Here is an 18,536-nt window from a genome sequence, read left to right as displayed (position 1 = left end):
AGGCTGAATGTGTTTTGCCTTATGTGCCATATTTACCCCAAAATACATGTACTGTTCATCATAGGTTGAGGTAAAGTAAATACCTTGGCAGTACTTATTCTCTAAAATACAGATTTTCTTCAATCCTTTGATAAAAAGTAAAGAGCCAGGGGAAACTTCCTCTCCTTCATTCATTTTTAACACATAGGGCTAAATCCTCAACACGGAAGATTTACAGCTGATTAATTCAGATTACTACCATCAGTTGAGTACTTTGGACAGCAGTATCAATTTCTTATGAATAACCCTCTCAAACAGGCTACTTAATATGTAAGAGCACTCACAACTTCAATGTAAGGAAAAACAGAGTAAAGAGAAATATTTTTTCTCTATATAAAGCCACCTCTTAAGTTATTCAACTTCTTTATATATGTACTATTAGAAATGTTTAGCTTATCTAAAATCAGTCAAGCTGAATATACATATTTTCTCTGTACACACTGGCTGCATTAAACTAAGATGATGCCTTTCACAGAGAAGCATTCCCCCAGCCAAAGCTAAGAGGCAAGAGGAAAGGCTGACAAACTTTGTGACATGTATATTATACTTTTCAGCATGAGGAGGAATATAAAATTTGCTTTTGCTTTCCACACATGCCTCCCTTTCTTGCTATCTGTAAAATGGGAATAACAATCCTCAGTCACTTGAGAAGCCTTCTGAAAATCTGGATTGGCAGATATATTTGTAAAAATCATAAAAGTAAAAAAGTCAGTATACAAACACTATGGATTAATAAAATCCAATGCTGGACATATCACCCTGTAACATGAAATACATTAGTTCCCTTTCTCATTTTACTCAGCTGGTATTAATCAAAGAGCATAGTATCTCTTTGTCAGAGGAATAAGCATGATCTGCATAGAGATCCAAACATAAAAAAAGATAGAAAGCAGTAATGTATACATGAAAATGCATACACTAATATAGTATGTACATTTTGTTTGTGTGTTCATCTTCACATGTGTGCAGATGCAAAAATAACATTCGGAAAGAAAAAACAGGGAGAAAAATGTCAAATGCCTGGAATCAATCAGTAAGACTCTTATAGTGGTGGTTGTTGTAAGAAAAAGCATAGCATACACCACCACTGCCTTATAGGTACACCGCAGAAATGGTGACTCTAATGAGTGATTCACACTCAACTTCCATTTTCTCTCCCTTTCGGCCTTTATAAGAAAAGCTTATTTCTCCTTAGGTAATCAGCCAACTAACCTAAAGATAACTGCAGACATGTAACAGAATGAGGAGTACTGCTATAAGAAAAAGTAGGGAAAAGTCAAACTTAAAACAGTACCAGAAAAAATATTTAACCATACAGAGAAAAAATATTTTAATTCTGCAAAGTACTTTAAGATTCCAAGGTTTTTTAATTCAATTTAAGATCTTTTCCAAACTACAGAGAAAACTCCCAAAATGGAGTTAGTTAGAGTAGTTTTTAACTGCATATAGAACCAGCAAAAGAAACCAAAAGCCCTTTATGGTCATGATGTTTAAGAAAGACCATCTCGGATTTTGTCCCTAGCTAAAGAGAGGAAAAGAAGAGGGATTTGATTCCCTCTCCATTTAAACCTCAGCAAGCTCTTAAAAGAAACTTTAATTTTTCCCCCGTGAAGCTTTTTTTTTCCCTAAAATGGAAACACGACAAATATGCAACAGGGTGACAGAACTTTGCTGGAGGTGTACTGAGTTCATTGCAGGCAGAGGAACTTCAAAACCTCCTGAAGTGTGCAAAGTGGCTTAAACCTTCAAACCTCGCCACTTGCTCAAATGCTTTGTGATCACTGGGCTAACGTCTATAATCTAGATGCTTCAAGTGCAAGAAAATAACAGAACAACATGACAAAAAAAAAAAATAAACCAACAACTCACAGTTATTTGCCTTTGCTGACAGTTAATGAAAATGAAATTTTATTCCAAAAACTATAGGGTTGGGAGTTGCCAAAAATCGAAGGTATAAAAACATGAGTTTTTAAGAAAAGCAGTGCAAATCATAGTAGCAAAGTAACACAAAAATTGATCTGATACCTTGTAATTACATATATCTGGAAAATGGTTCTAAAGACAAAATTCATGGTGTGATTTTTCAAATGTCATCCATTTGTTTTCACCAGGAATTTCAACATCATTTTATTGTAGAATTCCTTTAACAGAACCTGACATCATATAAAAATGCTGACTTTAGTTACAGTACTGAAAAATCTAGTTCACATTTGCTCAGAATGAAAACAAAAATGAAAAGAAAAAGAAACCCAAGCTTGAATAAGCTTGAGATTATATAAAAATTGCACATTATCTACATTGCGTCCTTTTTTGTGTACAATTGAAATTGGCTGAAATAGGTTAATGTGGTAGTAGCTAATAATTTTAAATAATGATCTCCCTCTAAATTCCAAAACAGCCCATATCCCCCATTTTTATATATTCTTCTGTATTTCTGAAGTACAATTAAGCTGTAGTTTTTCAGCATGAAATCTTCTCTAACACAGATTTCTTCTAGGAGGTCTCAAGTACAGACTGGATCTCATGCTAGGGTTGAGGTTTAGGAAGGACCTGAGTGAGACCTCTTCATCAAGGTTAATTGCCTGCTTATAGATGATCAGTTAGCTGTAGCACAGTTCTCCCTGTCTCATCTGTCTCTCCCTAAGCAAGCAAACACATCCATGTTCTACTAGGCAACTAAAACTGCTGGTTTGATCTTCTTGTGCCAGCTGTTCCATGCTGCTCTAGAAGAGACAAAGCAACCGAAGAGCACAGCTGGAACCATGGCAGATCTGCCCAGCCCCAAAAGCACAGGGTGCAAAGGCAAAGAGAAGGAGGCAATCAGAATAAAAGGACATAGTTGGAGTGTCGTTGCCTGCTGGCAAAACTCTCCAGTTTTATGAGTAGGGATTTGCACTAAGCTTCAATGTAAAGCAGTGTTTATGATGTGTGGAGTTCGGCTGAGCCCCAACTGGCTGCAATTTAGGAAACTGAGCAGCAAACAGGGCACCTCTGTGCCTCCCATTGCCACAGCTTGACGACACAACTGCTCAGGAATGAGACTTACTTCCCTCATCTCTTGCCATCCAAAACACCCACCCAAAATCAAGAATTAGACAGCGTATGAGCTCACTGAAAGGTGTGCTGAACAGCCTGGGAGAAGGGGATAAAAGCAGAAAGCAGCACTAATGAAAATGACAATCAGTTCAATACTGCAGAGATTAGAGAAGAATTACTGTTTCTGTAGAACAGCTCACAGTTTTCCACAGAAGCACTTTCACAATCTTACCCATATATCCCCATGAAATCATCTTTCTGGACAAAAGGAACTGGAATGGACAATTTACATAGCTTTCTACTGACACTGTAATTAGCTAGGTCATATATGAGAGATGCAGGAGAGCTCTTTCTCCTCCCTACTCTATCCTGGTCTCTCTTTAAACTACCTCTAGAAAAGATATGGTCCCAATTTTTCATTAAGAACTTTCTGTTAATGCAGAAGGTATAGAACAAAAAGAACCCAGTTCAATTTTAGTCTAAAGAGAGAAGGGAAAGAGAAGAAGAGGAAAAGAAGAAGGAGAAGACAGAAAAACAAGGGATGTCTCAGAAATAACTGAAATTTGAAGCAAAGGACATCCTTTCAAAACAAATTTTATGGTGTGACTCTATGTGATACTAAGAAAAATGGGAAAACAAATCTCTCTCACAGGGAAAATTCTAGCATATTCAAGTTTGATTTTTCTTCCTAAATAATTCTGACTTAACATCAGTTTGTTCTGTTTATTGAATATTCATTCCTCTAAGGAGGCTTCCTAGCAAGTGATCAACTTGCACGAGCAAATGCTTTCAGATGTGAATGTAAGTTGTGTGATATGGTTCCTACTTGTTTGCGTAATTAGCTCAGTGGTCCTATGATGGAGTTCAATATCCAGTCTCCAAGGCATTGTGACTTAAACTAACAGTGGATGAAATCCTCTGGTTGCAGGACACCATCTCCTCTAGGTATGGACAAACATCAACAGCTACAGGTATGCAGGCTCAAGTTTTGCTGCTGAGAACAAACCCAGGCAGAGGCATGCAATATTCCATACAGAATCAAGGCACCAGCAAGGGGCAGGGGCTTAAGGGTCCAAGGCAAAATCTTACATCTTTCCTTGTCAGACATTCCTATATGGTGCAAATCATGGTCAGAGCATATGATCAAACAACCTACTTAATAAATTATGGCAGAGCTTAAAGAGGCACTTCACTGCTTAGGCAATACTTTTTCAGAGTATCTTCCCTTTTATGTTTTACACAGGAAGTATGTATCAATTCTTTAAGGCTCTTTTCTGCAGACAAATCAGCACCAAGTTAATAGTTTGTAGTCCCCAGCATAAGAATACACAGGGAGACAACTCTGCAATGTGATACAGAATTACCATCCTCAACAGTCTTTAGCCCTTTTGTCATGACTTGGAAATGCAGTGCTTTTCTCTGCCTCACAGGTGAGGATTGAACCTCCACCTTTCCACTTCCCATCTCAGCAGCAGCCTGTCCTTCTTTTTGCACCTATTTATTCAATATAATCTATCTTCTTCTCATCCCCTTCCATACTCAGGATTTGGTGGTCAGAGGAAGGGAATAAATGGCTTTAACTAGAGTATAAGCTATTACCAGCAGTGATTGCAAATTTCCTTTCTGCTAGCTCACCATCTCTTATTACAAAGCAATTCTAAAATAATGGGGTCTTCTATGTGCCACTACATCAGAATTAGCACTCATTGAGGAGAAAAAATGTATCATCAAGAACTCTGTGCAGAAGGGTTTCTCCCAGAATTTTGCAGTTTTACATCCTCTGTATCACTTCAATTCATTTATCTAATTAAATTAATTCTAAAACAATTTGTTTTCCAGATCTTTTACTGGCTGGCATCCTCAAATTAATGTGAAGCACTTGCTAGTATATTATTTTTTTACAGCTTCTACCAAAGCAGTTTAGGACAAGATAAATAGAACAAATTCATTCTTTTTGGAAAAAATATAAAACTCAAAAAAATTTACTTCTACCTCTGCGGTATGGAATTTGTCACTAATCATTTTAAACTATGCCCTTTTATGCTTCTTCCATCTCTTTTAGCTTTCTATGCAGTTCTTTGATGTAACAAAGACAGTTTCAGACAAGATTTCAGTTCATCTGGAAAAAAAAGCTTTAAGTCTTGAGGCAAAAAGCAGTGTATTTAAAATTTATATACTCCATAATGCCTTTGTTCTGAACTTGAACATCCTGAAAAACTTCTCCGCTTTCTTTTGCTTTCCGACTCTGAAGATCATTTGTTCTCATGGTTTCAGCTTCTTATTATGCAACAGTGACTTTAACTGGTGGTTCCAGCATTTAAGTACATGCACAGTCATGGCTGACCCTTTCTGATCAATTGCCAATCCATACAGGTTTGACTGATAAAAGAGCCAATTAGATTTAAGCAAATTAAGGGACATCACCAATGTCAACCACTTATTAAACTGAATGCTGAATTCCATGCATACCAAACACTAATGCACCAAGTCCCATTAAGAGTTGAAATCCTAACCCCATTAGTAACTCCAGACCACTACAGGGTAAGGGTCAAAAGAAAGTTTCATATTTATGGATTAACATTTGGATTCAGTTTTTATTTTTTTAATCTTTCCAAGAACTCTTGAACCTGCCCTGCAATTTTAGCCGAGAGCTTAGATAAAATAAATTCGTTATTTCTAAGACAGTTTTTTTTTAAGCATTGACTTTAAGCATGGCAAATCAGCTTGATAAGAAATTAAGATATATTCAATCAGGTAACACTAAAGATTTGGTGTGCTTTATATTATGTGCAATGTGTTTTAAATTAAAAAAAAAAGAACAAAGGAAATGTATGTTGGAAAAAAAATTGTATCATAATTGTAAAACAGTGATCAGCAATAACTTCAATATGGAATACCCCTTTGTCCTCTCTCACCCTTAGACAATCTGCCATCAAGCTCCATGAACTACTCCCCACAGTGCAGATTTCTGAAATAGCGTTTTTTCTTTTGCCTTAAAAATAGAATGCTACATTTTAATACGTATTAAAAGGCTGTGGTTTTGTACATAATGAGACCTGCTTTACTTTTTGCTCAAACCAAACTTCTGTCTAAGTGAAATCTTGGCCACTGAAGTAAAAAATAAAATTCTTTCTTATTTTAGTAGCATCTAGATTTCATTTAGTGATTAAGAAAGTGTGAATGCACTGTTCAGTGTAAAATTACCATTATACTCATAATGTATCATGCAATGGAATTGTATAACACTCAAAGACTCATTATAATAAACATCATAGCAAAGCAAGCATATATTGTCCTAGATACACACACGTGTGTTTGTACATGTGTACACATAGAGTGAAAATACAGTGTGTGAGAAAGCATTTCTCATATGCACTGCTTCATTTGTTATTCATTTCTCTACAGATCACAGTCCACTGGACAATGGTATGGAAGATTTCTTTAATAACTCTCACTGCTAATTTAATTCTACTTAAACACACATATCCTAGTGAATGCCACATGCTTTTCAGCATGATTTTATGTGTAAATCAGGATAATATGTTTTCAGATCATTAACTAAAAGGAAGCATGAACTAAAACCTATTTAACCAATGAGGTATTGCTTTTAAACTACCACAAGGTCATAAAAAAGATAATTTCAAAGCTATAAGTTTTCTAATTGTAATCAACAACAATCTAATGATGAAAGAAAGTGTATCTTAATGGCTGTCATAAACTTGAGCACATCCTTGCTTATCTTCAAAGATCCTTTACTTTGTCATTTGGTGAAATTTTCACTACCAAATTTTGCTAAGCAAAATTGAAACATGACACTGGAGTTAGAAATATCAGTGTCTTACTGCTCAGTCTTAAATCATGCAGTTTTATTATTACATGGGAATGTATTTTTGTTAATAGTAGGTGCAACTTGACAATCAGATTGGAAAAGTATAAAATGTGCTGGGAATTGACCATTTCCTTATTACTGAGTAATCTGCCATACAAACTCTGTATTGTATTTACTCACTTTTCTGAAGTCCCCAAACCCAATCCATCTGTTTGCAAGCAAATTGTTTCAAGTCTGTGTTTTTGAGCTGTAAGGTTTATGATTTTTCTTTCCTTTTTTTTTTTTTTTTGCTTTTCTTTTACTTTCAAATTGTAAATTGTATGTTCCTCTACTCTGTTCTTGCTCAGTGATTACACCACACATCTCTCAAAACCAAGTTTTGTTGGACTCTCACTTAAAAAATCAAAATTGCCTTAAATAATTGTATCCGTTGGCATTTACTTAACAAAACTAATTAGCTAGGATGTCCACGAAAGAAAATGCAAAAATAACACATCTACATTAGTTACAAATGTAAGCTTTCTTGAAAAAAAAACCCAACAACAAAGCTACAAAACAAATCATTGCACAATGTTTAGGGCATATTTGCTCAATTCTCTTATTTCACATTGTTATGAAGATAATATCCAGATTGGCTTTCAGCCTCATTCACTGTAAATCAGTACATTGTAATTGACTTTCTTACAGTTACACTATTTTGTGGATTCTGACTCAATATATTGCCAGTGGTTTATACTACTATTAAACAAATTCTCTAAGTCTATCCAGTAAGTGCTCCTTGTCAGCACTTACAAGTTTTACTCTAAAACAGATTACAAAATGCAGGTGAGTCTCTCTATATTCTTGGGCTAGATTAGCTCTCCATGCCAGAATACAGCACGATTCACAGAAAAAAAATAAGTACATAATGCACTTCTCACCTTCATAATATGCTAACTACACAACTATGTATTTTCATTCTCTAGTTCTTAAATTGAACAATGTGACAAATTAGAAGCCAAAAAGAACAATTTTGTGAGTAAGAACTACTAATGCAAACATATTCTTCTGAACTTCCAGTCCTCAGCTGCGATAATAAATAACATTTTGTTGAACAGAGTGTTTGTGTAATTGTTACATGCAGAGAAAAAGCACTTTTTCATACTTACCTCCTGGAGGCATGACTATGGTTATAGCATCACTTATCAAGCTGCCCTGGCTGTTGGACGCATTCACTTGTACTGTGTAGTTAGAAAATGGAATCAGTCCTTTAATGGGCACCCATACATTGAATTCCTTGCTGCTGCACAACATCCGAGTATCATTTACAACAGAATAATTAGCATTATCTGTTATGGAGAAACAAGAGGGGGAGGGAAAGAACAAATGTTAGACCTTGCATTTGCTACAATTCACTGTCTTTATGAACCAAGTCTAATTTGTACTCAGATGAAGAGTTGCTATTTATACCAATAACACACACAAAATTTTGGTCTATTGGGAAGAAAAAATATTATTCGCAATTTCTCCTCCTTTTGCCAGCAGTTTGTGGTACTTGTAAATCTTGGAATATAAACAAACCAATTTATGAACCAACCAGTTGCAAAGTTGATTGCTATATACTGCAAACAGAAGTTCTAGAATGGCTGTGTGATAAGTGCAGATTCCAAGCACTAATGATAATTCTTATGCCCATGAAAGACTGGAATCTGCTAGAAAAAAATGGTTACCTTAGGAGTTGATAAAGTAATCTCTTTGCATGCATAACAGTCATCTGCAGTAACACAGGCTTTCCAGCATGGCCCACAGTCCTCTCAAAGACAAAACAAGGATCTGAAGTACTCAGTTTATCAGCTGAAATCATCAGAGGGCACCACAGCAACCTACATGTCCTTTGCAACACTTTTAAGATCTCAAACTTGAGATAAGACAATATTCTACCACACAAAAATTAATTTAAAAAACCCCCACCTTTCCAAAATACCTAGTAAGACTGAAAACCAAAAAATTATGTCAACTAACATTTTTTTTTTACTTAATGAAGACTTTAGTCACATATCTGAGAGCCAAACTGAGCTCATTTATGTATTATCCTATATTTTGAATATAGGAAGTGCTATATAAATTATTTTTATTAGAGGTAGTATCCATCATTCCATGGAGAGTTCTCACAGTGAAGTCACGGAGAATGGAAATTCTGTGTTACAAGCAACAGCAGAATCACACAAGTCTAAGACCACAGGTATGAGAATGAGATTAAACAGACTATAACTATAAAAATATCATCAATTAATTAAGGCATTGTCACAACTAGAAGATTCAATATTTACATCTGAGTCCTCTACAAAATCTAAATAAGAGAAATATGCAAAAACTAGAAAAATCAATTTTTTAATTAATTTTTTAAGGGAAACTCGTTGGATTTACTCATTTTTATGCACGTTTCAAATGAACTATTAAAACTGAAACGCTATCAAATCACAAACAGTTTTTCAAATATTCCATATTTCTATGATGTGCATTAAGGTGCATTTACAGTCTATTTTAGTCATGCTCACATTACATTTTACCACTGATGAGTGATCTGGATTTTCCTCTAATTTTGGGATTCCTATGAACAATCTGGTTCACTTATGGTAAAATCCAAACCATTGCTTTATCTTGGTGTTCAGGACCAGCACTGGTGTTTTCAGTTATTCTGCTGGTAACATACAACAAGCTTATTTTCTGAGGTTTTGTGGAGTGGGACCATTTCGTAAAACTATTTTTTATAAATCTGCCCTGTAGCCTAGTTCCTCATTGCTCAGATTCTACCTGGATTACAGCCTGCCATAGCACCATACTGCCCGAGCAGACTAAATAGAGTGAAGGTGGGATGACTTCATAAAGCCTGATGGATTTATTCTGGATTTCACTGAAGTTCACCTGAGAGACCCTGCTTTAGGTACAGCAATGGGGGCAAAGCTCCTTATCATGCAAGAACAACCACCACATTTTACTCATGCCACATACAGAATCCTGCAGAAACAAAGTTCTTTTGTCTGACATTACTCTTATGTACCCAGGCTACTCACCCAGCACCAGAAAAATGCATCTACATTACTTGATATCAGCTTTTAACCTGTGTATCAAACCCTCCTTCTGCATCTTTGTGAAATTGTCCCTGTGTGTGATTTGGGAGAAGATACAATCCAACAAAGCACACTTCTCCTATTATCTATCACACTTTTTGTGATGGTTGTGATTTATTATTTGTGAAGATCATGCAATAACATGTGATATATACATTCTCAAGGTCCCAGAGACATTAAACACTTAAGGACTCAGCTGGCTGTGGAAAAAAAAAAAAAAAAGCATTTTTCAAACATTTCACCTCTAATGTGTAGGAAAATTTTAAAATACAGTGTCAATAGATCATTACACAGGACAGAGTCAAACCTCAAGCATGAAAGTGGGTTGCCTAATAGCAATTTATATATGCCAAATTAGTGAGAAAATTAAACTTTTCCATCTACACTACAGTTTTCACTTGTTAACATTTTAATTTCATCCACCTGAGCCTGGAAGGAAACCATGTACTTCCTCTGCTGATATTTTTATTCCAGTATTAATCTTTCTTCCAATGGCTAACTATACTATATTTTAAAAATACAGTTTTAAGTAACAGAAAATGAATTAAAAGGATAACACTCTATTCCAAGTTGCCTGGATAACAACATTAATATACAGTAATTATACAATTAGTTGTAACATTAAATTCTAGTTATAGCAGAGTGATTACTCGGCAATTATAAGAAGTATATAATTACTCAATAATTAGGAGAGGTATGTAATTACATAACCATTTTATTCAGCTCAAAAATGAACTTGCAAATTTACAATGAGATAGACAACATAGCAGTTCAAAATTTTTCATTGCCTCTAATAAAAAGCTAAGGAATACTTGCAAGTTTCCTAACACAAATTTCACACAGACAATAGGTGTTTTATCCAATTCCCAGCCAAGGAACTTACTGCTGCTGGCAAGTAAAATGTTAGAAGAACGTTTTTAAAATGCAGGTCTTGCTGTGGCTGACTTGCAATATGCAGCTTTGCCACTTCTCACTGCCTAAACTTTGCTTTCAGTGGGCTGGAAAATGCAGACACACAAGTTCAGCCTGACAGAAAGCGATACAGCGATAACCCTGTCCTATCATTCCATGCCATTCCTGCCCGGACTGCCTCAGAGTGGACCCAATTTGTGAGTAAAAGTGGATGAGGCCTCCTTTTTTCCATTTTTCATGTGTTTTGCTCTCCATGCTGCTCACAAGTCCAACCGTAGCCCACCAGCAAGCCTGCTGCAGGTCTGAACAGCAGCTGCCTCAGGGAGTGGTAAAGTTCTGAGAGACATTGTTCTGCTTCAGACAAGTGGCTTGTACCAGAACACCTCCTCATTTCTCCCTTGCAATTCCTACCATGGGCAGACACCAGTGCTCCAACAAGCGAGACTGCCCCACGACTCTGTTAACATGAACAACCGATAGGGGCAGAAGACAAACTCCTAGATCTGACTCACCACACCCTTCCACACTTCAGAAATGCAAACACCTGTGCCAAAAGATGAATTCCGACAGGAGAGGGCTCAGAGCCACCATTTTCCATAACCTCTTAAAAAAAACTAAATTGTTTACAGATGTGAAGGGTTTCCACAAGCTCCTTAATCCTTCCATATTTTTGTGTAGATACAGTTTTGCTCTTTTACTAGCCTTCCTGCTCACTTCTCCATATATCCTCAAAATTATCTGCGAAACTAAGGCTGCTATTTGGGAAATACCTCTGCTGTTCCCAGTTTATTCCTAGTTGATACCAGATCAAAGTATGTCAGTTTTCCAGGAAAAGATCCATATGAAGAAATTAGGGTTAAAGAATATCCATATTCATAGTCAAAGTGATGTATAGTTGAAAAAGTCAAGCAATAAAACATGCTCACATTAAAAAGACACAAAAATACATATTCCATTCAAAATCACTGTTTAAAAGAGCCAAGCCCCAAAGAGCACTCTAGCTGGTGAGCATTTGTATTTGAAGGTTCAGTATGGTTTTGGGTGGACACTTTGCAGGGGACTCCCAAGCAGCTGTGTATTCCTGTTACTGAGCACCCCTGTAAATAGGTGAATTAAGCTCCTGTGAGTCAGTGGTGCGTAAATTACTGCTGTTCTGGGTCCGTCATCCTATGGGGTTCACTAGATTGAAATAACATAAATGGGTATCCTTTTCCATTCTTGTTATAATCATTGTCACAAGAATTTTAATGCCTCATATATTCCATAATTTTTTTCTGTGTGCTGTACTGCTCTGACCTTTTCAATATTCTGTAATTTGACTGGCTGGCGATTTCAAGTTCTCTCCTTTTTACAGCCTTATTAACTTGTGGGGAAGAGGTGAAATGCACAGCCAATCAGAATACATAATATTGCAAAGGTCACAGCAGTACAGGATAGCATCAGCAGACACAGAATACTGTATATTAGTCATTAGCGTTCTGATATCTTATTCATGTGACAAAGGTTGTGAGGAGCGCAGGAAATGGAACCATTCTCATGGCAAAGAAATAATACAAGCTAAACACATTCATCTCACATTTAAGGACTTCCCCCTACACACCAAATTTGGCACATTTAAAAGTATTCTTTCCATCTGGAACAAAATTAATATTTTTAAGGGAAAAGGTAATAAATTGAGCTGTTTCCTTTTTATGTATTAAGCAGAGAATGACATATATTTCACAAGTGTGGAAATACCAAGTAATTCTATTAGTATGACTGCACTTGTGATTAATACCAATCCATACTTTACATATAGTTCCATTATGTCTGGATAACCTTTTTTACATTACAGAACATGCTGCCCCACAATATTCAAGCAGACAGAAGCAGAGCTATTACCACTGCAGAAGACTAGTCAAAGCCTAAAGGTAGTAAAAATCCAGCTCAAGGAACAGTTCATGAGGATCTATACAAAGATAGCTTATTATCTAACTAGCTAACCAAAGATAGTTAGGTAACTATTGCAACACTTAAGAGTTCTTTCTCTGCCTGCTTTATATGACTTTGAGCATACAGAAGTTACACCTTGCTTCTTGGGCCACAGAAAAAGTTCATGTCAGAACTGCAAAACAAAAATGAAACAAGAACTCACTTTTTTAGCCTTTTTTCCCATAACTCATCCTCACTGTCACCAGTTTCTGTCCCTGTGCTAGTTTGTGTCTGTTTGGCACCACATATTTGGGGGAAAATTCTGTGAATATGCACACTTCTTTGTGTCTAAACTCATTCTTTTGTCCATTTGTTTTGCCTATTCTTCAGCCTCATTAACTACCGCAAAAGCTACTTCTTTCTTCCCAGCTAAGATATTTTTTTCTGCCTCTATCCCTTCCCCACTGTTTCTAATGCAGTATTCAGACTGCATTAGAAAAATATCACTTTCTATTAGTTTGATTATCCCAATAGGAAACCAGCTAAAAGTATTTCCTTGGCAATATTGGTGGGTCATGTTTCCTAAGAATTGTAATAATGAACAGCTCTCAAATTGTCATCTCAATTGTTATACTGACTTGGGAAGTAGTTTGGCTTTGATGCCATACGTCTCTTTTCAACAAATTTGAGGCGAGGTTGGCTTTTATGTTTGGCGTGTTGTTTTGAAGGATTTTTTTATTTTCTTGTTTTGTTATTTTCTTTCTTTTACTCAGATGAGCACACTGCTGGTTTTTTTGCCTCAATGTCTTGCATCACTATTCCCCTTCTCCTGAGCTGACAGATGTATTGTTCCTATGGACATGCCATGGTCAAAGTCCATCAAATAGAGTCCAAAACTTTAAAGACTCTCTTAACACATGAAGCCTTCACTCTCCCAGGCTAAGAGGAGTTGCTGAATGAGTGACAATGTGTAATCAAGAGCACTGTGGGAAACCGAAAAAATCATTAATCCAAAATACTAATTTTCCTGTAAATAAGAATAGTTTCAAATTATCTGCATTGAAAAACCCTATCTTTTTTCTTTTTTTCCCCTGGGAATTAAAAGAGACCTTTAGTTTTAAAACTGACAAATGGAAAATATTTGAAGAACAAGATCAAAATCCATGTTGGCTGGCACATCCAGCAGAAATCTGAAAGGTCAAAGACCCAGATGCAGTTTCTCACTGGTACTCAAGTCATCACTCAAAGAGGCTTCTTACAGATTTGCTAGATTTGCTCATATTTGCTAGAGCTATCTTGGACTGTTTTGAGATGTATAGAATGTTTATGCTGTCTGTCATTTACACTGGAAAGGGATTCCTCCTCTCAGCCAGGTGAAACACATCTGGAGAACTCATCCTGTTCTGGGATCCCCAGCACAACACAGATCTGGCCTTACTGGGATGGAGTCTGTGCAAAAATGATTAAGAGCTTGAAGAATCTGTCACACAAGAGAATTTGAGAGAACTGAGGTTGCTTAGCCTCAAGAAGAGGGGGAAGGATCTCGAAAAGTGTGTATAAATAGCTGTCACGAGGGCAAAAAGAAGCCAAACAATTCTCAGCAATATATAGCAGCAAAACAAAAGGCAATGAGTACATACAGAAAACACAAGAAATTCTGTCTACACCTAAGAAAAAGCTTTTTTTACTTTGATATTGGTCAAACATTGGAATAAGTTGGTCAGAGTCTCCAGCTTTGGTGACACTCAAAACCCAGCTGGACACTGTCCTGGGCAATGTGGTCCAAGTAACTCTGCTTGGAGAAGAGAGCTTGAACTGGTTGTTCCCTAGAGGTGCTCTCTGACCTCAGCTGTTATATGATTCTATGAAAATTTGCAGAATACTTCAAGAACCCTAAGGCAAAGCAGGGGTAATCATTATGATGAAAGCATGTTCCTGTCAGTAGAAATAAGTGATTATTAGTGTTACAAACACTAAGTAATGTGCATTTATGTGCTCATTAATTCTACGGACTGAAATATGAATAAAGCCCACAGCTTGATGTGAGAGCTCATACAAGGAAGTTAGCACAGACCCCATGTTAATGACTGCAGCCAAGATTAGGCTTTGTCATGATGGCAGGCAGGAAAGAATCTTCAGTGTGTGGTCTCATCTACCCTTTGGAGTTTTCAGTTCAGTGCCATGAGGCTTTGAACTAAAAATCCCCTGTAATTGTTGATAAAGCTGCCAAGAAGAAGTCTTTTGGATTTGAATTACTGTTTTACTTTTCCTCATTACTTTTTCATAAGCACAGAAACATCTAATGAGTCTTGCAACTGAGTCAGTCTCATTTAGACCTTCCAGTTAAAACAGTGTTTTCACTATAATGTTAAACCTCTGCTGTAATTATATTCATCTCTACTGGAACTCAATTTTTCTGCAACAGCACCAAGGGGCATCAGTCCTTGACCACCCACACTGTACTCAGTGTTTTAGAGACACGTGGTAAGAACTCAGCCCATGACCTAAACCAAACTTCGCTCGATTTCAAAAATGTTTCCTGGGTCCAAGCGCTGTTATCCCGATATGAACAGGAGGAAGCTTCCCAGCATAGTTGTTGATTCCAAGTGGCAAAACATCACATTGTCCACAAGACATCAAATAGCAAAAGCATTTGCTGCACTTGCTGTCTTAAACTGTTGACAGAGCCTATAGTTATTGATTTCATCCATTTTGTTTGAGGGGTTTTATAGACAAATTATGAGACTTTGTCAAGTTTATTTCATGAGAGATTTTATACACTAAAAAAAAAATCAGGAACAGTTAGATTTAAAACCTTCAAGTTTGCTTCTCTATGGTTAGAACATTCTTTCTCCAGCTGCAGCAGTACATAAATGGAGATTATCACAGTATCTGGTTTCTGAATCTATGCCCATAATTCATGGATGCCAATAAGAATTTTCCATTCTCCAGGGACACTATCAGAAGGAGACTAGCTAAACACACAGAGCAGAACTTGGAGTTTCAAATCCATAATCAAATATCTAGATTGATTGTGTCACTTGCACTTGTATTGATTTCAATTGGAGCAGCTGACCCAAGGGAATAATAAAAATGTGGAATAAAACTGATTTATGAGAAGAAAATAAATCCTTTTGTGAGTAGTAATGAATTGGTACTATTTAACCCTTTCAATCACAAAGGGAGAACACTATTTATTTTTTTCAGAATGCTGAGTTAGCCAAAAGAAGTCATATAAAAGAAGTCAATACTGTCAAATGCCATTACATTTAGTTGTAATACTTTGGAAGGAATGAAGCTTTAAACTTGATCTAGGATTTTTGTTTGACATAAGCCGTTCTTAGGGTTTTTCCAGTCACCTTTCATGAGGTGTCATAAATGATGCACTTGTAGATTGAAAGAACCACAGGATCACTCAGGTTAGTGTTTGTTGTACTTACTTAAAAAGCACCTCCCTCTAGACTAGGGTAAAAACAAAGAGCCATATCAATGGCACACAATCATCCCTATAAAAGGATGACCTATCACAGTGATCTTTCTGGTATCACACTAGAAACTTACATAGTCAAAATGTAATTTGACTCCTCCCTATACAGTGCAAAGAAAAATTTATCAAAAGCTGGTCAAATCCCAGTTTTCATCATGCTTTCTCTACCTGAGAAAACAGATTTTTACAGGGTTTTACATTGGTCTATAAAGAGAAGTGTATTTGTTTGAAGCCAATACATACAAGTATTCAAACCAAATTTCTTTGTCTGTGGAAGCTCTAGCCAGATTGTATATATCCTGTTTGTGTCATATCATGGACACAAATTATTTTGTGTTTAATGTTATAAATAGCTTTTTTTCCATTTAGTACTTACCACAGATACCTAAGCACTGCCAATGCAGCCTCCTTAGCCTTCATGTGGGTTAAAAATTCTGGAAGACATTCATTAACTAAAATCTGCTTTTGAAAGAAAACTGATTGGCAAATTCCCTTTTACTCAATACTGTTTACCAGAGCCATCTCTAGAAGATTGCTGTTATTCCCTAGACTATTCCAAGGGAGAAACAGTCTTGGAGCCTATCCTGCTATAGGCAATCACTAGGAATTTCAGTCTGTTAGGATCTGAGAATACATTCCTCACAGAAATGGGGTTCAGCCCTATGTGTCAGTTTTATCACATGAAACCAAATAAATTATGAAGTACAAGACAGACAATGTACATGTGACAAAAAACATAACTATGGGAATAGAGTGATGCAGAAGATCAATTAAAACACCATCTGTGGTCTAATGCTAGTCTTCACCACAGAAATGGTCAGATGTAGGAATTAGAGAGTGACTTTCATTTTGCTTTCCTCAGAGACACCTGTTCTAAGGAAAAGAAAAGAATAGCATATCTGGTGCTGAAGGGAATTATGCTAGTAGATGGTGCATTGTGAAGTTGTTCAAAGTTTACTGAAGCTTGACTAAAAAATACTCAATAATCATCCTGAAGTGCATGCAAAACCATCAGTTTTCCAGCCATGCAAATCAAAATTTAAATGCCATACTATTCCAAGGCAAAATACCCCTAATTCCTGCTCTGGTGAAAATATTAAATATGGCTATTTGAAAATGGGTTATGCATCCCTTTTTCCCCCCCTCAAACATCTTCAGGACTGGTGAGTTTTATGACAGAGGTCTGTGCTAGAACTAAGACAGACATAATGAGAGAGGAAGGGGATGAAATATGAAAAATCTCCTTAATGGCTGGCTTGGAAAAGTTGAATGAATGGATGGTCTGAATTTTACTCCCATTATTCATATATATAGTAAATATTAAATGAAAAATATTAGATGAGCGACATGCCAATGCATGTATGCAAAAGTCAACTTCTTTATGACGTATTCTGCTGTCAGAATTCTCCACTTTGCCAAGAGAATGAGTGGGCTGCAAGGAACCTTTCTGGTACACCATCTCCAAATAAGCAGAGTAAGCACATGAATAATTTTTTCTTTACAAACATACCCAATGAACTTCCTTGATGAAAAGTATAGACCTGAGATCATATGTTGCCAAAAGAAGTAATAAGTATTGAAAGACCCTCAAGAAGCAAAAAAACCCCCAAAACCCAAACTAAAAATAACACACATTGTTCTCTACATTCATAGGCAACAGAGTTCCAAGCATAACCCTGTAACTTCATATTATGAAACTCCCTAAGGACATACAGTTAATTAAGGATTCTCTTTAGGTCAAAATTGCATTCAAATGCATCACAACATCTTGGGGGATACAGATTTGGATTAATTTTGTGCTAATGCAGTCATCTGACACAGGTAGGAAGATAAGAATTTCCTCCAAATCTCTCCTCTGGACAAGAGGCAATACCTGATTCTTCCTGTCCTAGAAGTTAATTTCAGATACCCAGATGCAATTAAAAATGACCCTGTACTCAATCTAAACCAACCTGAGAATAAACAGGAATGAATGAGGAGACTACTTGAGGGAAATAAGCCTGATTCTGTCACCTTTGCTTCCCCTCAAGTCCTCTGAGAACTGGGAGTGTATCAGATAACAAGAACTCTAACTACTCTTGAAGAGGGAAAGGCTGTTTGTGATCTGTGGTATTAGTATTTTATGGCTTGGACTAACCAACTGCAAACCAAATTCCTCTTTAAGGCTCCTCCCAACAAGATACTGGGACTTAAATGACTTCAGGCAGAGCAA

General features: G+C 36.5%; 1 protein-coding gene across 3 annotated transcripts in view; it reads right to left on the bottom strand.

Annotated features, from left to right (window-relative positions):
• Positions 1–18,536, bottom strand: part of USH2A (usherin) — a 383,112-nt gene that overhangs the window by 143,031 nt on the left and 221,545 nt on the right. For all 3 annotated transcript variants that reach the window (XR_014850703.1, XM_085054819.1, XM_085054820.1), the window contains exon 38: positions 8,053–8,232. Coding sequence is in view for 2 of the 3 variants with exons in the window: in XM_085054819.1 (XP_084910945.1) it covers positions 8,053–8,232 (180 nt within the window). In the remaining variant the exon portion in view is untranslated. The remainder of the gene's footprint in view (positions 1–8,052; positions 8,233–18,536) is intronic.

The sequence above is a fragment of the Lichenostomus cassidix genome, chromosome 3 (genome assembly GCF_008360975.1).
Source record: "Lichenostomus cassidix isolate B80296 chromosome 3, HeHo_3.0, whole genome shotgun sequence".
Classification (NCBI taxonomy): Eukaryota; Metazoa; Chordata; class Aves; order Passeriformes; family Meliphagidae; genus Lichenostomus; species Lichenostomus cassidix.
Note: the sequence above shows the minus strand (reverse complement) of the source record. Positions and strands in the feature narration are given on the sequence as shown.